The sequence below is a fragment of the Dipteris shenzhenensis genome, chromosome 25 (assembly GCF_047967505.1).
Source record: "Dipteris shenzhenensis isolate YYH24624 ecotype China chromosome 25, Dip_SZ_1.0, whole genome shotgun sequence".
Lineage (NCBI taxonomy): Eukaryota > Viridiplantae > Streptophyta > Polypodiopsida > Gleicheniales > Dipteridaceae > Dipteris > Dipteris shenzhenensis.
In genome coordinates, this window is record NC_141620.1 from 35,460,402 (window position 1) to 35,484,969 (window position 24,568).

Sequence of the window (24,568 nt, forward strand, 5' to 3'; positions counted from 1 at the left end):
CTGTGCCACGTACTGAATATGATGAGTTGTTGGCACAAGTGACTTTCTTACCAACGGGAGGTGGATGCAAGGAAGTAAAAAGACACTTCCTAGAAGTGATGTGCTTGGATGCACCGCTGTCAAAATACCAAGTGTTTAGTGTTTCATTGACACTGAAAGCAAATGCATCCGTAGAAGAGTCATAACTGCAAGTCAAAAATGCATATGTATCATCACTGCAAGTGGCTGTACTATCCCGAGTATCTGGAACAGCCAACCTAGAATCTGAAATGCAAGATAAAAAGGCATACTCCTGTCCAACAAAGTTGGCTGCAGCATCCCCACTGTCAGATGCATGAGGAGCTGAATCTGAAACAGCCATACCTGAGCTGTTTTTCTTTTCTTTTGCAAGCCTTTTCCTGCATTCTGCTATGTGATGACCTGGCTTTTTGCAGTAGTGACAAAAACCCTTCTTCTTGGGCTTACTTGCATCATTTTTAGCCTTTTGGGAAGGCTGTCCTGACCCACTGGAAGGCTGATTTACTGATGTCTTTGGCTGTCCCTTTGTTTTTTATTTAAACTTTGAGAGCATGGCTTGTTCACCTACACGTGAAGCCAAATTTTTCCTGGTCTGCTCTTCCTGAAGCAGAAGTCCTATCAACTCATGAAAAGTGAGAGGATTTGCACCCCCCCTCAATGATAAGTTCAGCGAGGTATGAAAGCTGAGATAAGACTCACGAAGAGAATTCAGAGTGGTTGTAATCATCTCTGAATCAGGAATAATTTCATCTATATTTAACTATTGCTCTCTGAGATCCTGTAGCTTTGTGAGGTGAACTGACATGGAGTCACCCTCTTCCATATGTGTATTACTGAACTCTCTTTTCAAGAAAGATACCCTTGCATCATTCCGAGCTGCGTACATGCTTTCCAAAATATCCCACGCTGCCCTGGAGGTCTTACACGACCGGATATGCGGAATGATAAATCTTTTCACTGAAAGAGAGATGCATGACAAAGCTAAGGCATCCCGTGAATCCCATCTCTTCTGCTCTGGAGTAGTGACTGTAGCTGCACCAACTTGTCCTACAGCTGCACCCTGTGCACGACCTCTTCCACCTCCTTGCTAAGGAGGGGTAGCAGGTGCAATATCTGCTGGTCGGATCTCATCCCCATTGACATAATCCCATAAATTGCGAGAAATCAGAATATTGCGTACCATGAAACTCCAGAGGGAGTAGTTGGTACCATCCAACTTGTCTTCCTGTGAAAGACCACCGAACTGGAAGTCATTCTGATTTTGATGGGCCATATTTGAGAAAGTGATTGAAGCAGATACAAAACTGAATTCCCTTACTGGGAATGATATGCACAACTCCCAAAAAACACAGCCAAGCACGAGCTGTAAATGCAACTTAGATTTCTGTACTTGCACTGTCAGAAATCTGTCCAAGCATCAAAAACTCTCCAGAATCTGCCAAAAGTGCTACAAAGCACTCCAAGAAAGGCAGTATGAACTGAAAACTCCAAAAATTGCTCTCCCAACACAAAAGCCCCAAATTAGGCCTGAAATTGCAACCGGAAAGGGGCAAATTGATCAAAAGCCCCAAATGTTGCAAGAATTGCGCTCTGTCTGCAAAAGCCCCAAATTTTACTGCAAAATTGCAGTGTAATCACAAAATCCCCAAATTTCTTCAAGAAATTGTACTGCAGAACTGAAGGCCCCAAATTTCGAGCTTGAAATTGCAACCAGAAAGGGACACAAGTACTCAAAGCCCCAAATTTCAGAGCAAATCTGCAATTTTTGCTCCAAGTGTAGCTCCGAAACTACACAATGATTGCAATGTCTGCAACAAACAAAATGCCCCAAATTATTCCAGAAAACTGAGCCAAACAATGGCTATCTGCAAACAAAGCCTGCCCAAAAAACTAACTGCTCGAGTACTTGCAGAAGTAAAAATCTGCACAGAAGGCCTGCAACAGAAGTGTACGGACAATGAGCTGACAGTACGGAACAGTCAGTGTACGGAATTCGTACGTTGTACGGATGACCGTACGAATGTACGTAGTACGGACGACGGCGCTGTACGGAGTACGGACGGTGCTGTACGACGCAGAACCTTGCACGACTACGGGAGAGCAGCACGGCGGAACGGTACGGGAGCTGAGCTGTACGGCGGAACTGTACGGGAGCTGAGCTGTACGGCAGAATGGAGGAGCAGCAGAACGGGAGTTGTACGGACGCAACGTTTGACGCAGGTCTGCAACGCAGATACGATTTTGTACGGTAGGTAGGTACGGCAGGATTCCGTACAGTCGTACGGACTGTACGGACGAGGTGTACCAACGAAGCTGAGTTGCAGCTGGAGCTCAACGGGGAAGTCGTAGGGAGCTGGATCTAATGCTCTGATACCAAATGTGAGAGAATGGTGAGTGAGAGAGAGCAAGAGAGAGTGAGAGCTGGAAGCTTGGAAGCTGAAAGCTGAGTTGCAATAGTAGAGTGTGAAGAGTACTACACAATGAGTGAGAGATAAGGTTTTGTCCTAGTGACAAAACCTTAGTAGTCACTAACCATAGTTAGTGAACTAACTGCGATTAGGGAAAAAAACCTCTTAAAGAGGGAAAAGTGCCCCTAACTAGCTTATTATATTACATTGGTCACTGCTGAATTATATCTATAATTCTAACACACCGATGATGTAGGTCAAGGGGTTCTAGTGTCTTGGTCTTTCTGTTTGTCTACAGTCAGTCTTCTGTCTATCTAGTCTTGTCTATCTGTCTATTTGTCTATCAATCTGACTGTGTTTTGTTTTAGATCCATCCTGTTCCTACCCTTGTGGACCCATATGAGGATATCACTTGAAGAGGGGTGTCTCAGGATCTTTGTCTGTCATGTCTTCTGTCTTGTCTCTCAGTCTATCAGTCTTTATGTCTGTCTTCTAGTCTTGTCTTTCTGTCTTACTCCTAGTGTCCACTTAAGGAGGGTGTTGGAGATAAGTGCACACTAAGTGTACTATTTCCCTAGTCTACATTTGTCTAGTCTAGTCTAGTCTAGTCTTTGTGTCTTGAGTGTGTGCCATGTGGCACCTCTACAATTATCCCATAAGCACTCTTGCTTTATGTCTTGTACTTTGGCCCATATATTCATGGGTCACATCATTGCAATCTATCTAGCTTGTGTCTTGTCTACACTCTTCTCAAGGTACTTCTTTGTCTTTCAATCTTGTTCTTATTTTACTTCTAGTTTTCTAGTTTCTAGTTCTTCCTTTTATATTCCTACACATACCGGTTGTCATACACGGCACAACGATAACCATCGAAAAGAACCCTAAAGCCATTTGGAGATATGGCTGAGATAGACATCAGATTCTTTCTGATACCTAGAAAGTGGCAATGCCACCATGTGGAGCTGATTGAAAGAGACATTGGCATAAAGTGATATGCTTAGATGCACCGCTATCAATATATCATCATAACTCAGAATCTCAAATAGATAAGGCTGAAGCATGCTTCTCCGGATGGTATTGACATGTCACAACAAATGCCCACTCATCATGAGCCATGTTTGCTGCCTCATGAGTATGTTCAGGAGCAGCAGGAGCATTTGTGACAGCAAGGCCTTTTGCTGTTTGTTCTTTTCTGAAGCAATGCGCTGAAGCTTGGGCTTGCTGTAACTTTTCCCCCCTTTGCCTTTGCCTCGCTGATCAGTGGCAAAGGCCTGATCTGCATGAATAGAAGCAGCCCTGTTTTGACGACTCTGCTCCTCCCGCAATAGTAGGGCAGCAAGATGATTGAAGCTACAGTGGTTGGGGTTACCCATGGCCCCTAGCCTCAGTGTTGTAGTAGCGAATCCCTGGTATGAGTCAAGGAGACCATCGAGGGTCGTAGACACTACCTGTGAATCTGGTAGAATCTCATCAACATTGATGAGCTGCCCTCTAAAATCCTTACTCTTGGGCCTCATTGCGAATCTGATAAAGACGGGCCAAAGAATCCCATCCATCCTTGGCTGTCTTGCAAGACTAAGCATAGAAACCAAGAATCTAGCAACGCTCATTCTAAGCATGCTACCTGTCAAACGCACCCTTGCACTTGGGTGCAATGTGACACACTGGCTACATCAACAAGTGTGTGATAGTTCCCTAATAGGAGATTTTGTCATATGTTGTGACCCTTTGTGATCCCTTGTCCAGGGACAGTTACGCACAAGCTACATAAGTCAGTCTCTCAGCCTTAGGTCAAGTCAGACAAATCAGTCCTTGTTCACTGGTACCCACTAGAGAACAGTAGGGTTGTGTTTCCGTCTTACAATTAGAATGGGCTGGGGAAGGGCTGCCTTTATAGGCTGCCCTGCACCCGACCCTAGGTAGGCTTTTTTATGGGGCAAAGGGCCGCAAAGCCAGCCCAAACCAGCCGGCTGAAATTCGGCCAGGTTGAGCTGGTTGGCTCAGTCCAGCCCCCTATTTAAGGGGGAGCCCCTTGCCTTCCTTCCTCACTCAGCTCCTCCTGGCTTTAGCACTCCTACAGCTCCCCTGCAGCCCCTCGAGCAGCCTGACACTTCGAGAAGTTGGCCTCTGACCAGCCTCAGTTCAGCCCTTCTGGAAGGTGTCTACGCAGCAGACCAGTCGAGGATTCGAATCAGCGAACGGAATAAGGTTTGGGGTACTATTTCAGTAGCTCTTTAGAGCTTTCCTTACAGTTTTGCACAGCTCACTTCTGAGCTCTATAATTCAGTCATCTCTCAGCTCTCTTTAAAATCTATTACTCCTAGCTTTCACTCTCACACTCTTTAGAGCTTTCTTTATATTTTTGCACAGCTCACTTCTGAGCTCTATAATTCAGTCATCTCTTAGCTCTCTTTAGAATCTATTACTCCTAGCTTTCACTCTCACACTCACGCAGTAACCCTACATTCCGGTGGACAGCACAAGCCTCTTCCTTGCCTTGCAGAAGTGCCCTACATTGTCAGTGTGGACAGCATCAAGGTCTCAGTATTGGTCGGCGTTGCCTCTCAGGTCTATGGGTCTCCAATACGTTTGCACAGCGTACTCTTCAGAAGCGCATTCCTGTGCTCTCTTGAAGAGTGTTATTTGTATTTCTCAGCTCTCCAAGTATAAAGCAAATTCTCCCATAATTGGGGGAGGGGGCCCTCAGTGGGTACAGGGACCCAATCGGTTGTCGACTCTATTCTCTCTCTACCCTCATCTCCTTTCTCTCTCTATGGTGCATAGCGCTAATTCGTCGCTAAAGGTTTAAAGATATTGTTGTGATCACACGATCAAGTTACGTTGCATGTTACATTACCCCTCAGTTACCAAGGCTTTCAGACAACACTGACCATGGGTCAAAGACGTAGCACAATCATATTTGAAGAGCTCAGAGCCATGCCCTCGCAAGAAGAACTACAGACGAAGATGTATGATGCACGAAAGCTACTAACAAGGCTTTGAATGCCCACTCAAAAGTGCAAGGACAAAGGAAAACAAGGATCTACACATAAAAAGCATGGGTAAGGTGAGGGGTCTTCAAATTCAAAGAAAAGGAAGAAGTCACGTGTTTTTACTACAAACAAAAAAAGGGACACTATGCCAAAGAGTGCAAGCGAAAAGTAGCTGACGAGAAGGAAAACTAAGAGGAGGACAAATGTGCTAATTGACATATTGTTCCTCGTCATTGAGGATATACCAATCATTGCAAATGTAATATTCAACCCTGGAGACATCTTGTATGTTGATTATGGTGCCACTAGCCCACCAGGCACATGACCAACAAATTAGAGTGATACAACTCCATCAGACTGATTGATCCCGAATCAATCACACTCGATGATAACTCCATGTCTATAGTGGAAGGAATAACTCAACAAGAATTCTCTTTCTTTTCATGCTATCGCTAGGCGGCAAACAAAGTTCTCATATTAATTCACTCAAATGTTGGCGGCAATATGCCCACAACATCATTTGTTTTGGACCTTTACTGAAAAAGAAGTCGAAGGGAGGAGAACTCCTTTGAACAAAGTTCAATCAATTCCTCTAATCAACAAGGACCAAGTGTCAACTTAGACCAAGCGTCAACTTATGATACCTCTCAATCCACCATCACGGAAAAGGGTAATAAAGCGGACGAACAAATCCGTAATGGAGATGGTAAGGTCAATGCTAGACAGTAAGGGACTTCCCAAAAGGTTTTGGGCTCAAGCTATCCACAGTGCAATGTATTTACTCGACCAGAGTTCAACATATGTAGTAAAAGGAAGGACTCCCCACAAGGCCTATTCCAATAGAAAGCCTTCTATGAAGCATTTGAAGGTTTTGGTCGTAAGTGCTTTATGCATGTTCCACATGAACGTAGGACTAAGCTTGAAGTCAAGAATGCATCTTCATAAGATATAGTCTAAGGAGAGAGTGATCACTTGTTTGGACTTGTGGTGGAGCTTCTATTTTCAGCCTCATTTGGGTAGCATCAATGGGCTCCAAATTTTGGGTTCCAAGCTTTTTGTTCCGAGACTTGATGGGCTTCGGGTTCCAAGATTTGGGTCCAAGAAATGGATTTAGATCTGGATGGGCTCCGGGTTCTGGGCCCTACGAAATGAATTACAGATTCTGGGTTCCAAGATTCATGTTTCGGGTCAACGGGCTCTACGTCTTGGGTTTTGGTTTCAAAAAAATGGGTTTTAAGGTAATGATCTTCTGCTATTTGGTCTCTATTCCTCAACTTTTATGAATTTTCTTGGTGGATGCCACCATATTCTTCCATCCCACCCCTCATATCACAAATTTATTTCTCACATGCAGTCTCTTGAAGAACGCCAACTCATTGCTTTTGAGCTGCTGAAACCATTCCAAATTGTCTTGCCTTAATAAATCTTCTTTTTTGCCTGCTAGTCATTTGATTGTGGAGACCTTGCTATCCTGCTTTATGCTTCTGTACTGTTTTCCAAGCTTCTCTAGCAGCTCTACATTCTATATCAAACCAGCTGTCACCTGGCATTCTTTTCTCCTTCTGTTTTTCTTTGTGAAGCATTTATGAGCTGCTTCTCAGTAGTTTGATAGTGGCTATCCATCTCTGCACATCTGCTTCAAAATTTGCAGTCCATTCATATACTTTTCTGTCTCACCATACCTTCCAATGTGAATGATATCACCATATGGTCGGGCTCTAGAGCCTCATCATCAATTCTGAAATCTTCTTGATGTCAGCTGCTTGAGTGCTACTCATGAGGTAATCCATTTTACACAACAATAGTAATGAGGTGTGACATTACCCATAGGGGGTTGGAGCCTTGCATACACTAGCTTCTTCTCATACTAATGACTTCAGTTGGAGTTGCTACAAGCTGCTGCCCTTGGGTCCTGCATACTTCTCAGTAACTACATTACCGGCTGCTTCATTGTTCTAAAGTACACAAGATCAGAAATCTAATGGCACATTTCTTCCCGTATCATTTTATGCAGTATCACGTTTCTTCACAGTATCATTTTATGCAGTCATACAGCCGCCCGGCATGTTTATTTCTCGTCAAAGGTTTCTGTAAATGCTATGAGCTGCTTGCTATTTGAATTTGAGCTCATTTGGTCCACGGGTTGAGGAGAAATCGAAAAAAACACAGTCGCGATTGAAGCTACTGGCTATGGCGACCTGATGCGACTTTTTGCCCATCCTATGGTGTGGACACTCTCTGGTATATGTACTTTATTTGTGCATAAAAAGCCCCTTCAATGCTAGTCGTGGTTGTGCGAACTTCACCCTTCAAGTTCCTGTTGCCTCTAGTTGCCAGTTTTGACAAATTGGAGTTGTTCATGCTTGATGTGTGGGGTCATGATTTGACTGCATCATTTTCAATTCTGGACTTCTTTCAGCCCTATACGAGAGTATACACTGCCCTGTCCTCGGGTAAGGCCCTCTCATGGCTACCTGTTTGCATATTGAGAAGCTCAATGGCCAAGCATTTCATACTTGGCAAATGAAGGTTAAGTTTACCTTGATGCGGGAGAACTTACGGGAACTTGTAGAACCTGCTTCAGCCTCTTCTTCCACAGCCTCTCAACCAGGAGATTCCACTACAAGCTCACAAAGAGACCATGCTCGAGAATAGAAAGCCTATGCCATTATTGCTTTAGGTCTTAGTGATGACTGTCTTCATCATTCACTGCCACTGTTGGATCAAAAGTCACATCAATGATAGCATGGTTAAGTCAAAATCAATTTTTGTTGTTACACCCCACCCACCCAAACCAAAAAAAAAGAATGTCTAAAGGTGTCTTAAGGTAAGACACATGTCTTAAGTGTCTTAGGTGTCTTATTATAATACACGAGTGTCTTAACAACCATGGTTTGTGTCAAGGTACTCTACCTGAATAGTCCTCCAAAATGAATGGAATAAATTTATGTGTGTGTTTTTCCTTTGTAATCGCCTCTGGTCACCATATGATATAGGCCAAGTGAGTATGTTTTCCCTCATCATACCTCTTGCACACATGTCATCCTTGTACATGCAAGAGAGAGAACCATTTGGGGGGTTGTGTTTTTGCCTCCATGGTACCTCTTGAAAACATTTGTGCATTCAAGAGAGAACCATTGAAGGGGGGGGGGGGGGGGGTGTTTTGTGTATCCCACTCTGTGTGCCTTACACCCTTGGGAACCCTTGCTAGCCTGAGATCCTAGCCATAGATTCATCCATGACCACCATGAGATGGCATGTGACACTATGAGACTAGATATATCCTTGATATAGCTGACGGGCAAAGAGGTTGAGGTAACGGGTGACGGGTGAGGCTGACGGGGGGAGGGGTGTGTGTGTGTGTGTGTGTGTGTGTGTGTGTGTGTGTGTGTGTGAGAGAGAGAGAGAGGTGGAGAGGCTGAGCAGTGAGGAGGGGCTTGAGGCGGAGAGGCTAAGCGACGGGGGTGGAGAGGCTGAGCGACGGGAGAGGGAGGCTGAGCGACGGAGGGAGGGGCTAGCGACGGGAGAGGGAGGCTAGCAACGGAGAGGTGTTAGAAATGACCCAACAGAGGGTACGCACAGCAAAGACTGATAGTAATGCCCAGGAGCTCTTACAGTGTGCGTGTGGTATGTGGAATCACAAACTTCTTCGACTTATGTGCATAGAATAGATGTGCAGACTCATCAATAGACAATGAACCAACCAAATAGAGAAACCACCAAAATAATATTTTTCTGTCCAAAGCTATGGACACAATACAAAAGAGAGAGATCCAGAGTTCCACCAATGGTGTGGTCCTCTGATCTTGCCACAAGGTACTTCTCCTATCTGCTGGCTATCTCTAGACTCGAGCCGCGTGCTCCACCTCGAGCATTTGTAGACTTTCTGTCCAGAATGGTTCTCTCTACCTTACTGCCTGTAGATCAGCCTAGGTAGGCAGCACTTACTAGCTCAGTCTGCAGCCCTCTTTAGGTCTCGTTCACCTCTTGGGAAAAGGCCCAAGGAAGCCCTGTCTACTGCTCCTGTCTGCTGTAAATCTGCTGCTCCAGAGAATATGATGATCACAACACCTTGCTGCCCTAGAAGACAGCCAAGGTCCAGCCTTTAGGGAACTCAGTCTGCAGCACACCTTCCACTCTCCCTCACCACAAGTGTGAGGCCCAAGGGAGTGGCTTCTAGCTGCTCCTGTCTGCTCCTGTTCTGGCTGAATGTTGGATATAAAATGAGACCCAGGGCCTCTCCTTTTATAGGCCCCCAAGGGGCTGTCATAAGACCGACCAGCCAGCCTCATCCTGGCCGACCAGACTGGCCGACCAGACTGCTTGCTGGCCGACCTACCTGGTTGGCTGGTCCAACCAGCCCTATATAAGGTCCCTAGCCAGGCCCTTTTGGGCTGCTGCTAGGCTGCCCTTTGTTGCTGCTGTAGACCCTGCTGCAGGCTGTATACCTGCCCATAGACCCCCACTATGCTGTGCCATGCTGCAGCCCTTTGCCGGCGCCATGTCCTGCCCGTACCCCTTCCGTACACTGCCCTGCAGCAGCCTGTACAGATCCGTACAGTGGCTGACGTCATCGCGCCTTCGTTCCTTAATGGAGATGCTGCGCAGATCTGCTCTGCTCTGTCCTTGACAGTCACCTGGCCATTCTATGCCAGATCTGCCCTCCAGGCAAGCTTCCTTCTGCCAGGTACTCTCCTTTCTTTGTGTGAGGTGCTGCCCATGTGGCAACCCCCTCCCTCTTTCTTTTCCTAAGTTCACCCCCCCCATGCTCTCCTCATATGGGGGCTTACAGTGACCATTCCAACAAGAGGCTGAGAGGCTAGCGACGGAGGTGGAGAGGCTGAGCAACGGGAGAGGGAGGCTGAGCAACGGGAGAGGAAGGCTGAGAGTTTACGAAGGAAGCTATCACATTGGAGCACGGTAGATAGTATTAGACATGTGAAGAGACTAGAATTTCTTGCAGAATGGGGAGGGTATGGCTCACCGGAAACCAGAGCTAGAGTATGTTTGGAGTATGTTTGGACACTATCTTTCTCCCCACATCATAGGTGCACTGGGGATTCTTGATCCAAAGCTTTAGAGCAGGGCACTCCTAGTCAAGCTTCATGTTAGAGGCTACCTAGGGGACCAGCGCTGTGTGGAAGGGAGAGTGTGAGAGCGCACACACACACACAAGCAGAATAAGCAACAAGAAGTGTGGGGATAAAAGGTATGTGTGTACCTCCCCTAGCACACAGTGAAGCTTTTATATGAAAGGATAAGGTTACAACACTAAGTACGGTGTACTTAGTGTACTTAACAAATAAAGTACTAAGTGTACTTAACTGTACTTGGGTGGCCATAGAGCCTTTACCCCAACAACCTCCCACTTAAAGGCAATATGCCCTCAAGTAAAAATAAATGAGGCTCAACCTATACCCATCAACTGTCGGCAATGTGCAAACCGCTCTGCAGGCAAGCCTTTTGTCAACAGATCTGCTGGATTATCATCTGTGTGAATCTTGACAAGCTGAATCAGCTTATCATCTATCACTTCCCTGATGAAGTGATACTTCACATCAATGTGCTTTGTCTTTGCATGAAAAACAGGATTGTGTGCCAACTGAATAGCACTCTGACTGTCACAATGCAACAATGGAATATCACCTGTAATGCCCAAATCTCCCACTAGCCGAGATAACCATAAGGCCTCTTTGCATGCCTCTGTGGCTGCAATATATTCAGCTTCCGTAGTAGACAAGGCTATGCACTGTTGCATCCTTGACATCCATGACACTCCACCTCTAGTGAATGTATAAACATAACCGGTAGTAGATTTCCGGTTATCGGGATGACCAGCAAAATCTGAATCCACATAACCATGCACCTTTGCATCTCGCTTACCAAAGCATATGCACAACTCCTGTGTGCCCTTCAGGTATCTCATGATACCTTTCACTGCATTCCAATGCTTCTTGCCTGGATTTGCCATATACCTGCTAACCACTCCCACTGCAAACGCAATATCAGGTCTGGTAGCAACCATGGCATACATGAGACTGCCACAAGCTGAAGCATACGGAATCTTGGCCATTTCAGCTTCATCAGCATCTGAGTGTGGGCTGTCCATTGCACTGAGTTTCACATACGGAGGCAATGGAGAACTAAGGGTTTTCCCCCTTTCCATATGAAACCTGTGCAATACTTTGCCAATATATTCGGTCTGAGACAGATACAACAAACGCTGTCCCCTGTCTCTCCGTATCCGCATTCCCAGTATGTGATTTGCATCACCAAGGTCCTTCATATCAAAGGCCTCATGCAGTCTTTTCTTAAGGTCATCAAGCTCCTTACGAGCTGTACCAGCGATAAGCATGTCATCCACATATAAAATGAGAATGATTAAGCTGCCATTTGCAGCCCTTTTGGTATATAAGCAGTGATCGTCATCACTTCTCCTGAAACCTTGGGACTTCATGAAAGTATCAAATTTCTTATACCATTCCCTTGGTGCCTGTTTCAGCCCGTAAAGGCTCTTTTTAAGCTTGCATACAAGTGACTCTTTGCCCTTGACTGCAAATCCTTTTGGCTGCTGCATGTAGATCTCCTCATGAAGATCACCGTGAAGAAAGGCTGTCTTCACATCCATTTGGCATAATTCCAAATTCTCACATGCAACCAAAGCAAGTACAATCCTGAGTGTGGTCATCTTAACCACTGGAGAAAAGATCTCATCAAAATCAACACCATACTCCTGCTTAAAGCCCTTGGCAACCAGCCTAGCTTTATACCTTGGCTTAGCTCCAAGTGTGACTTTCAATCTATACACCCACTTGCATGGCAGTACCTTCATGCCATTAGGCAACTGCACCAATTCCCAAGTACCATTTTTATGGAGACTGTCCATTTCAGACTTCATGGCTAGTTCCCATAGCCTTTTATCATGCATTTGCACTGCTTCCTTGTAACAGGAAGGTTCTCCACAATCTGTAAGCATAATAAAATCTGCTCCTGGTACAAATCTGTCTAGCGGTTTCATTTGTCTAGTGGACCTTCTGACCCATTGGTCTTGCTATCCAACTTGCTGCTCACCTAAAACAGGTTGCTGTTCTAGTAGATCAGGCTGCAGAATTAGGCCTGGGAGGTCTTCCAAAGGTGGCATGTCCCGTAGTACATCTTCCGCCACTGCGGGCTGTCCATTTGGACCTGCTGCAGCATCATGCATTGGCTGATTACGCTGCTGTTGTGGCTGATTTGCAGCCTGCCTGAACTGTACAGGATGTCCCGAGTCATCAATGTCAACCTCTGAAGCATCAGAAGGCTTATCTGCTGCCTTAAACATACATGACTCATCAAATAAGACATCATTACTGCGTATTAGCTTCTTATTCACAGGATCCCATAGGCGGTAACCCATCTCACCACTGTCACCATATCCAAGAAAAATGCATTTAAGAGACTTAGGATCAAGCTTGCTGCGATTTTCTCTGCGTATATGCACGTACGCAGTGCAGCCAAAGACCCTCAAGTGCTTATAGGAAGGAGGTTTTCCTGTCCAAAGCTCCTCTGGCACTCTGCCATCTAGTCTTTTATTTGGTGACCTATTGATGAGGTGTACTGCTGTTTTTACAGCTTCAGCCCAAAATCCATGAGGTAAAGCAGCATGTGACATCATAGAGCGAGACTTTTCCTGTATGGTTCTATTCATACGCTCTGCAGTGCCATTTTGCGCTGGACTGTAGGGAGCAGTGAGTTCTCTTTTAATACCTCTAGCATCACAAAATGCATTGAATGCATTAGACATATACTCCCCACCGTTATCTGACCGCAAAGCCTTTAGTGTTCTGCCTGTTTGGTTCTCAACCATAGCAAGCCATTTCTGGAACACTGGAAAGACATCACTCTTCAATCGAAGAGGATACAACCACACCTTCCTTGTGGAATCATCTATAAATGTGACAAAGTACCGTGCACCTCCAAGTGAAGGACTAGGCATCTCACACACATCTGTATGCACAAGCTCAAGTTGAGCATCTTTATGTCCTAATCTCCTTTTATGAGGACACTGTAACTGTCTACCATATATGCAGTGCTCACAAAACTTTAAATCAGAAAATTTAAGAGACGGTAAGTAGCCAAGGCGAGCCAATTGCTCCATTCCACTTATGCTCATATGTCCCATCCGGCTATGCCACATAGAAATATTCGGCAGCTCGATGGCATGAATATCAGCATGATTACATACTTTAGCATGAAGAGTATACATTGTGTCAACCTTAGAGCCTCTGGCAACAACCAGGGCACCTTTGGTGACCTTCCAGAAACCATGACCAAAGCTGGTCACGAAACCTTCATCATCCAACATGCCAGTAGAAATCAGATTTTTCTTGACTTCGGGTACATGCCTAACATTGTGAAGCATAAGCTGAGTACCATCAGCAAATACAAGCCTGACATCTCCAATACCAACAATACTGCATGCATGATTATCCCCTAGAAAAACGACTCCATTACTGCCTGCTGCATATCTTACAAACAATTCTTTGTAAGGTGTAACATGGAATGAGGCACCTGAGTCAATGATCCAAGAGTGCATGTCTGCAAGATCTCCTGCATGGAGAGAATGAGCATCCAAAGTAGAGAGAAATAGAACCTCTCCCTCACTATCATAACCGTGTGTAGAATGAAGCTCTTCAATCTTCACACTGCTCTTGCCATTGCTTACTGGTACAATTACTTTTGCATCTGACGCATCAGTATTTTTGGCTTTGTCTCTCTTATCATTTTTCAGTTTAAAGCACTGCTTTTTAGTATGTCCCTTTTTACCACAGTAGTAGCACTCAACATCTTTGTTGGAGCGGGACTTGCTCCTCCCTTTTCCCCTTTCCTGAGATTTGCCTCTTTGCTGACTTCTCCCCCTTGCATTTAAGGCATTGTTAGGCTTTACTGCATCTTGAGCTTTCAGCTTCTGCTCTTCTTGCAAAATCCACCCTATGATATCTGAAAAAATTATGAAAGTGTTTGCATTTGTTACAGCTGTGGTGAATGTATCCCAACTTTCAGGAAGAGAAATCAAGAGTGCCATACCCTTGGTTTCCTCATCCACCACATATTTTTGATTTGCAAGTTGAGTGACAATTGAATTAAACTCATTGAGATGTGCATCCATGGAGGTCCCTTCCTTCATCTTCAGATTGAAGAACTTGCGCAGCCAATATATCTTTGTAGCTACACTCTGCTGCTGCTCATATGTGTCCTGTAGCTTTTTCCACACACCCCAGGCTGTTTTCTCACCATCCACATTCCAAACAACACTCTCATGGAGTGACAATTCAATTATGGACTTTGCTGACAGATCAGCTAGTGCCCAAGCATCATCAGATGTGACAGTGGGCTTCACACCTTTGTGTATAATAGGAGCATGAAACTGCCTGAGAATTAGAACATTCAAGACCATCTTTTTCCACATTGGGTAGTTAGCAGCACCCTGTAACTTTTTAATATTGAGAAGAGAAGATTCCGAGGATGAAGCCATTATAATCAGCAAGAAATATAACCCACACTTAGGTGCCTGACTCCCTGCAAACCAAGTGCACACTTGCACTTGAACTGTGCTCAAAGATCCAATTCCTGCAGCGGAACAAACAGGAACTGCACTTGCACTGTATCTCCCACTTAAACAGAGATTTATCACTGTTTACTGCTTGCTGCAGTTTCCGAACAGCAACTCTGTTTGCATCATTTAATGCACCGTTGTACAACCAGCAAGATTCTGAATTTACAGAAGCATCTGCCCTGCATACACAGTGAAAAACAGCAGTGTACTTTGCACTCTGTACCTCTGTACCGTGACTGAATTCAGTCAAAGCTGTTGACACAGGACAGTCCCCGACTGTACCAGAAAGTACAGAATCAGTATTTGACTGTTTGACTGTTCAAAAATGTCAATTTCAAGCTTCCAGACACTTCTAAAACTGTATACAACAGTTTAGAACAGAAATTGGGCAAAAGCCCCTTGACTGGAGGCAAAAAAAACTCAGAATTTAGAGTGCATAACTGCTTCACTGACAACTGTTAGGCATTTTGTTGCTTCCCCCAGCACTGATATGCATCCACCTTGCAAAAGCCACAATTTGACTAGCACATTCAGTGCTCAAATCTGCAATGTGGTACTCAATGCATCTTCCACTCCCCGTAGGTCACAAATGCATACGAAATCTGCAAGAATCAAACTCCAATCGGGAGTATAAACGCAATGCGTGCGTGTACAGGCCAATTCTTGGCACTGGCTACAAAAGCCCCTTGATTCTGCAAACAAATGTTGAGGATTTCCTCACACAGTAGGCATAAACGCGTACTGCACTTGCAGCGCACTTGCATCTGACCAACTGTGCTCACAATGAGCTCAAAAGGACTGCACCTGTACCTGCAAGTACACGGGTGCGAAAAGAAGGACAAAGTGTACCAGAAAAAATGAAGAAAAGAGGGCTGTCGCTGTCGGAGCTTAGAGGCTGCGTGTCGCAGCGTGCTTCTGAAGGATTTCTCGCGCTTCTGCGAGCAAAAGATGGCGGGTGCTGGCGAAGACGAAGAAGCCGCTGCTGCTGGCGTCGCCTGTGAGCGACGCTGGCGGCCTGATTGGCTTCGCCTGCTGCTGGGCGACCAGGCGCCACTACTGCTGGGGCATCGCCTGTGTGGCGCGCCTGGCTGGGCGACCTGGTGTCGCCTGGTTGGGCGACCTGGCGTCGCCTGGCTGGGCGACCTGGCTGGCTGGCTGGCTGGCTGGCCGGCCTGGCTGGAGCAGCAGCACGCTGCTGCTGCTGTTTCCTGCTGGGCTGCTCGCTGTTGCTGCTGCTGTTTGGCGGCGAATGCAGCAGCTTTGGCTGCTGCTGTTGCTGCTTGGCTGGTCCTGCCTGCTGCTGCTCCAAGACTTGCTAAGACCCACGTTTGGGAGAGAGGTGCTCTAGCTAGGGAGAGAGGTGCTCTAGCTCTGATACCAGTTGTGGAAGGGAGAGTGTGAGAGCACACACACACACACAAGCAGAATAAGTAACAAGAAGTGTGGGGATAAAAGGTATGTGTGTACCTCCCCTAGCACACAGTGAAGCTTTTATATGAAAGGATAAGGTTACAACACTAAGTACGGTGTACTTAGTGTACTTAACAAATAAAGTACTAAGTGTACTTAACTGTACTTGGGTGGCCATAGAGCCTTTACCCCAACACGCTGGAAACAATTTTTGTTTCATGGAATTTTTCAGTACACACCACGAGCAGTTGGGCAATGATCAAATAGGATCAGCTTGATTTTCATGCTGAACCATCATTGTAAGCCCAGTTCTCCGATGGTGAGGAGCCTTGTCTAGATTTTGGGAGCATTTTCGCAACACTCCCATCTGCCAAGGAGTAGCAGCCAGGCAGCCACTTTTTTAATAACCCTTGTAGTAGTAGGGTGTCACCCTTGGTTGTGAGCAGAGATCCAAATTGGCAATCATCACACACAAATATGGACCATGTTTCCACATGGTTATTAGACTGTGGATTGTGAGACCGCATTTTGTAGGGTTGGAGAGAGACCTTTATTGATCCTTACTACCCTCATACTGAGTTCACATGGTCTGGGTACTTTAGCGAGCAGGGCACATGTTTAGGAGTGAGAGAAGGACCAGCACCTTTCTCATACCTTGCCTCAAACACCTCCCCACAAACTCAAACTTTACTCAACCGTTGAATTAGCACGATTTACACAGGCAGAGGATCAGAGTTATAGATGCCTGGGGAGTGTTTGGTCATTAGATCCATCCCATTCTACAGTCGCAACTGAGCCCAGGTGCAGGCTTTTAATATTTAAAGGGAGAGCTCTTGCTGAGTTGCATTGGGAACCAGGGGGCCGTCTTGGCCATTTTCCACTACTCCAGATTGTCATGTTCTGGCATGTGTGCATGTGCTGGCAGTTTCATGGTAAACTTGGGACTTGGGACCCATGAAAATGTTCCCCAAGTACACATAAGATTTGACTATCTCAACTCACTCCTTTGCATGTGTGAAAGCTGCTTGTTGAAGTAGAGTGTCACTTGTGTTGAAGATCATAACCTTGGTTTTACCTAAGTTAACCTTCATGTCTCGGCCATAGTATTTTCCATACGTTACCATATGCATACTGCATACAGGTACGGAAGTATGATTGGAGTATAGATCAGCCCCTGGGGCTGAATCATATGTGACCCTAATTTTACAAACAAAAACAGGAAAATATACATTATACACATTTACTTGACAGAGAGCTAAAAAACTTTCAATTTTCAACTTCAAACTTCAAACTTGTATTTATTTTGAAGTCAAGAAACTGTTAAAAAATAGTTTTCATAGAGGTTTGGGAACCCCGTGTTCCCCCCCCCCGAAAAAAGCCAAGTATGATTGGCCGTACTATACGCATACAGAATAATTATTTCATACACGTATGGTTCAGCCAACCATACACGTACGGACCCAACTATGGTCTCCGCTCACAACCTTGGTTTTACCCAAGTTAACCATCACATCTTGGCTATCACAAAAAGCTTGCAAAGCTATCACATGCATTTGAAGATCCTTTATTGTATCTGAAAACAGCTCTATATCATCAACATATAACAAGATAGATATAGACAGCGTGTGTCGAAGTGATTCCCCATCATCCTAGTGTGTCCACAAAAGAGGCCAACTAATCAATGTAAAGGCCGAAGAGAATGGGGGAGAGTCGTGCTTCACCCCAGTGGTGCCTCTCACCTCCTCCAACATTCCCATGTGGTGCGCACATTTCTTGTAACCCTCTCATACTTCCCGTATAAAGTCGTGTGTTATGTCGAGGGCTTTTGAGTCATGCAAAGAGGTGGGCTCATGGTAGAGTCACAAAGGTCATAGGAAGTTCACAAAGTAGCAATATACCCTATGCTTTCGGAGTTGGGCCCCCTCTCCAAGGGATCTAAAAGTAAACATAAGATCCAATGTGGATCAATCTGAGCTCGACTACAAGTGGCCAACCATGATGGTACAATAGTTACTTGCCTTGTGAATGGGCATGATCATGTTGGATGCACAAGGTCAAAGAGCCTTTGTAGATTAAACAGCTTCGCTAGGAATGGAGCAAGTACTCCCCACCCGTGGATTAGCAGCTTTGCTTGGAGGCCCTCCTAATCCTTGGCATTGCCATTATGTAGCTTCTTGACAGCCTCCTTCAAGCGAGCTGTGGTGTAGAGTGTGGACGTGGTGGGGCGAGCAATATGCTCGTCAGGAACGTCGTAAAGTGCCTCTCCATCAGCTTTCAAAAAACAAGGCTCCGGTGATCTTCTTTCCAGCAGTTTCATCCAAGGTTCTTTGGAATTATTGCTACAAAAGAGACTCAAGAGCTCGAATTGAATCAAGGTAAGCTTGTATCATTAGCTTTGACACTTATCAAGTTCCTATTGTTTTCTTAAAAATTGAGTCACGCTTTCATAGATCCATTGAGGTACAAGTCTTGTCTCATTAATTTGAGTGTTGGTCTGTCCTAAAAATTCAATCACGGTTTCATAGATCCATTGAGGTACAAGTCTTGTCTCATTATTTTGAGTGTTGGTCTCTCCTAAAAGACCCATTTGTATCAGCATGGAAGAGAGAGAGAGAGAGAGAGAGAGAGAGAGAGAGAGAGCGCTACTGCAAGTCAAAAAGAGGCCAGCTGATACCACAATTCTCTGTAGATGTACAAACCTAACAGCTCAATGACTCGCTTCCATACAAGGTCAAAGTTTCACACGCTTTAAATCCCACGAATTGTATAAGCAAAGAATTATATCACAACCCTCAACTAAATCCCAGTGTATTTTTAAACCCATGTGTAAAAGAGCGTTTTGCTTGCAGATCTTACCAGTAATAAAAGAACCAAGTGACCTGGCTGGTGGATTCTTGGTTTCAGTTACACCAATTGAAACAGAGGGCATAACAGCTGCAAATGTGTTGGTCAAGCCATTGAGCCGCTCTTTCTGGTTTTCCTTTCCTTGCATAATCTGTTTTCCACACATCAACCAACAAGTTTTAGAACATTTACCAATAAGACAAGGGCAAGATTTCCAACTCTACTAACATGATTTGCAAAACTATTCAGCAATATTTGGAAGTACAATCAAACCACCTAAACAGAAAACAAAGTTATTACCCTTCCATCATCCAGCGCATTTTTCCGTTTGCTACGACTGAAAATTTGAGAGCATCGCTCCATCCACCCTGATGTTGTCAGGTTTGTAATTGTAAGAAGTTGGTGGTAATGCTGCAATACACGGGGACTCAGACCAGACTCTAATGAGTCAAACATGCCCTCTGACAAGAGCAGTTGAAAATTCCGCAAAGCACTCTCGAACTGTGCGCTGTTGAACATAGACCTCAAACTGCAGAAAACATGCTCACGATTATTACCCTGGGGTAGCTTCATACTGCAGGTTTCACACATTTTCATATTCGTCAATTACATATTTATACCTTTCGGGTAAGCTGCCAGCACTACTCAAGAGCTGGGAGGCAGACTTAGCAAACCATTTGAGCAAAGCATATCAAATCCAATCCTTAAGACATGGTCACGATGAGGACAACATAAAGGCTTTGAGCTTATGATTATTCTTGCTACCTCTTGTTCGAGTACTAATCTGGCACCCCTTAGTGGATTATGATAATTAAAGGGCCTTTTCACGAAGCTAATTCATACTCTTGAATGATAGACAAGAAGGGTTACATTTAACTTGAGCATCTTAGGAAGCCTAGAGTCGACTCAGATCCTTGAAGGAACTTCCTTACATTTGCATCAACATACTTCACCACAACAGCAACAACCAAGATCTCTCCTTTAAAATTTCATTCCAAATACCTATCAGGAAACCTTGAAACATCTGCTGAGGACACCTGCTTCATAAGGTGAATTTGCTCCTGGTCTGTTAGGAGGCCCATGAATGTGTCAATATTGACAATATCCTGCAAAGAATGTTAAAAGCTGTAGACATGTAAGATCAAAATGCTACACACATAGTCTACTTCCACTAAAATAGGTTTTGATATCTTCAATTCCAAATAGACGAAGGGGAAAACTGGATGAGGCAGCAATTACTTTCAATTCCACAAAGACCAGTGGTGACTGACAATTTTGCAAGACATCACGCTTATTATAGGGAAAGTTCTCCCTGCCAATTCCAACAAACAAAATAAGTCAGTTGATCAACAAACAAAATAAGTCAGTTGATCAGCACATATTCCAACCTGGATATAGAATGCGAACAAGAGTAACAAGCAGGAAAACACAAACAGAGGACTTTCTAAAACGATGAAACTACTAAAGTAAATCTTTCCAGACCTGACCTGGTCATATCACCTCACTTCACAAAAAATGTGATGGGAAACAGACACACGGTACATGCCAAACGCAATTATGCTTACAAAAGAGCTTTGTTTGGCATCAAGCTTTTGACAGGATGTAGGCGCCCGGCATCAACATTCCTCGCTATTTGCTTTGTTTTCTCCTTTCCACGAGCTACGGTAGGCTTAACACTTCCATCAGAGAACTGTAACGCTGGACTTTTTTCTGTTGTTATATCACTCTTAAGTGCCGCCGAATGATCAAATTCCTTACTATCAAACATCAGTGAGCTTGCCTGTGACTCTTGCTCTTGGACCCTGGACACTGGTGGTCGGATAAAAACACCTCCCAGCCCTATTTCAAGTGTCATCAATGAAGGCTTGTATTCAACAAGTAGATCCTCTTCAGGATAGACAGAAGAATTTGATTCTCGAAGATCTGAGTGAGCATGAAAGAATCTGTTATGCCTGTACATAGGGGAGCGTCTTTTTGAAGGAACTGGGCATTCCCATGGAGGCCACTGATCTGTACCAAAAGGAAGAGTTCATAAACTTAGGTCTAAACAGTTGCCAATGACTAAATGATACAAAGATCGCGTATCAGGAAGTCCAAATCATGCCAAACATCAACAAAGGTTTGACTTGCACCCAAAAAAAGATTTCCTAATGCATAAAATGAACAAAAAGAGAGACAGCAGATTACATAAACAAGCACATCCACAAGACATAAGAAATAATTTAAAAAGTAACTACAGGATAAGGTAAATCAGTAAATGTGCATCAAAAACTGCAACAGTGCAATTAATGAGCATGAAGAACAAGGAACTTATAAAAGAGGACTGCTAAGAAAAGTATAACACGTTCATCCAGTACCAATATGTCTCTCAATTCTCCACAAAACTTCATGCCTCAGCTACACCTGACATGGACATTCCCTCCTTGAGCAAACACAGGTGGCCTCATAGGTTCTTTCTTTTCTTTCACCCGAAAAAAGAAGAATCTTGAGAAAGTACGGATTCAGCAATCCGTGAGTGCTGAAATGAAAAGATGCTGATCTCAGCTCACTACCAAGAGTACCCTGGAAGCAGACACCAACATCCAAGAGGGAGGGTATACAGCCGGCAGATACCTTGATCCATGAGAATATAAAATATCCCTGCAGGCCAACCCTATCAAAAACCAGCACGCCTTTCGGAAGTCTTCTCAGAGTCCTCTATACACACCCCACTCCCAATTTGCACGCAAAGTATAGATGATATCATGGCAAATACCACGATGGTGGCCACAGGTCGGGTCTGCTGCCTCCACATAACCAGGCTGCATCGGGCTACCCAGATGTGCCAGGCTGTGATGTTGGAAATCATACAGGCAACATCGTTTGGAATGGGAGATGCCAAGGATGCCCTGATTAGTGACCCACTCAGCACCAGTGAGCGAGGTTATCCTCAATGGTCACACCACCATCGCCCAAGTGAATACCAAGGATCAGGGTCTGTCATATTTGGCAACAGCAGTCCTCCTTAGCCTATGCTATAGAAAACCGAGTGAGGATCAATCTACTCAACCCTGGAGAAAATACTGAGTGGGGCCCCTATCCTGGAAAACTGGCTAAACCATCAAGGAGGGTGATCTGGATAGCCGGCCGCCTTGAGCCCCTCATGGGCTGTGTCAATCTTTCTTTCTTTTTTTTCATGAAAGAGACTTCTATTAAGTAAGAAAAAAACCCGCGAGAGCAAGCTCGATGAGGACATGAGAAAAAAAACTCTATAAGAGTAAGCAAAAACTCAAAAAGAGCTGGAGAGAAACCAAGGTTGAGGCTGAAAATGCCACCTCAACCCTGATGTAGTCTCTGAGAGGAGCCCCTCCATTCCGTAAGGAATATAACCCTCCTAGAAGAGGCTGCCCTGAAAGACCCTTGCATGCTCGCCCAACTGGCCATTAGAGTGTGACATATCACTGTCCTATAGCCTCTACCTTTCATTTCCTTGTTTCCTTTGAAGATTCCATCAAGGTGTGTGCTATAGCCCAAATACTGGCCAAGGTATGAGAAGGGTGGACCTGAGATCCATCAACGGCCTCTGTGCATATGGCCCTCCAGATCTGTCAAGCAGTAATACTAGCCAGTATCTCCCAAGCAGAATCCACATCAGCATGCACTAGTATATATCAGGAGATAGGCACGTCCTCCACAGAGCAAGGCTCAACTAGGCCGTCGAATAGAAATGGCCCAGGAAGCATCCTGCCACTCGTGAGGACCTGATAAAGAGAGCAAAGCCACTGATCCCCACGTCATGACGAAATGAGAGGGGGGAAAGGGCTGAGAACCCTAGCAGCCCCCTCTCACATGTATGCAGTCCCATAAGCAATGATGAACCGACTCATCTGCAAACGAGCACCTCGGACAAGTGGAATCTGCCCCAAATTTGGACCTCCTCCTGTTCAATGAAATCCCTCCATGTATAGAAAGCTTAAAAAATAAAGTAATCTTTCTTTTTCTTCGAGATTTCCAAAGACTTCTCCAAAAGCATCTCTGCAAGTCAGCTGAAACCTGATAGCCCTTCCAATGAGGGGCTCTGGAAGGTCTCCAACCTCTACAGCTGATCGGGAACCTTCAGGCATTACTGACCATGTAACCAAAGAAAGGAAGACTCCTCTCTTGGTTCCCTGCAACAATCCATTCCCACTCTTCCGGGTCCCACTAAAGATACTTTATGGGGACCCCTCCATAGTGCCAGAACCTCCATGAACCCGAAAATAGAAAGACGAGGGCTCAGATCTATATGCCAAGCAGAGTCCTTGCCATGTTCCACATAGTAAAATTGCGTGCCCAAAAGAATGGCTGTGTCAATCTGATCAAGAGCCCCCCTCCAATGTTCTAGGGGAGGTAACACAAAGCTCCCAACAAGCAAGCATGTCTAATATCCCACTTTCCCAACTAATATGCATGCAGTGGCCCAACATGTGCCCCTCCTGATCATAGACCTCTGGGTGCCAAATCAAGGGACAGCACTCGAATTCCTCCCCACATTGCGGCCTGGTCCAAATAAGGTTGATGGACAGGTGTCAATGCACCCTCATCAAGCTCTACATCAACAGTCACACTTTCCCATTACAAGAGCCTTTGTGAAGATCCACCCATGAGACTATTGTTCTTGAGAAGCCCCTACTTAAGTAGGGCTTCCAAGGTTCTATGACCGTTTGGTCATGTAATGTTCATAACCTCTATCCTTGCGATTGAAATCATACGTATAGACAATATAACGACTCATACTTCTAATGTACATACTATGACCACGAAAGAATTAGAAGCACAAAGATTCGCAAGGCTAAATTTTGTTACCACTTATGAAGATACAAAGAAATGGGAGTAGATGGAGGTAAACTAGGGAAGAAAGCTGAAAATCACGTGGGTTTCAACCTCAACACTGTTCCAAATAATTTTGTAGGTGCGAGGTGTGTCGATTTTTGCAAATTATGGGCAGCAAGAGTAAAAGGCTATATGATTTGATCCAAGAGGATGCAAAAAAAACTTGATGTGGGCTCAAGCATGGAATAGAAAATGCTCGCTGCAATTTCAAGACCTTGGGCTACCATGCCCAAAAACAGCTTTTGCTTGCATACAAGCAAAGCTCCCCAAATACAGGAAAAGCCTTCTTCTTCGAGCAAGCCTTGCCAAAACAGTAAACCCCTGTTTTTTGTGCAAGCCATTCCTTGAAAAGAAAACGCTTTTCTTTGCAACCGCTGCTTTTCATGCAAGCCATAGAAAAAGAGATCCTTTGATTTACAAGCAAGCCAAGCCTTATGTTTTAAGCAAGC

General features: G+C 44.8%; 1 protein-coding gene across 1 annotated transcript in view; it reads right to left on the reverse strand.

Moving 5' to 3' along the window:
* The window catches only part of LOC147885810 (GATA transcription factor 26-like), a 73,557-nt gene that overhangs the window by 16,616 nt on the left and 32,373 nt on the right, over positions 1-24,568 (reverse strand). The window contains exons 3-7 of the mRNA XM_087396452.1: positions 20,834-21,278; positions 20,508-20,580; positions 20,271-20,374; positions 19,569-19,797; positions 19,281-19,419 (exon numbers count right to left, since the gene is read on the reverse strand). Of these exons, the coding sequence (XP_087252578.1) occupies positions 19,281-19,419; positions 19,569-19,797; positions 20,271-20,374; positions 20,508-20,580; positions 20,834-21,278 (990 nt within the window). The remainder of the gene's footprint in view (positions 1-19,280; positions 19,420-19,568; positions 19,798-20,270; positions 20,375-20,507; positions 20,581-20,833; positions 21,279-24,568) is intronic.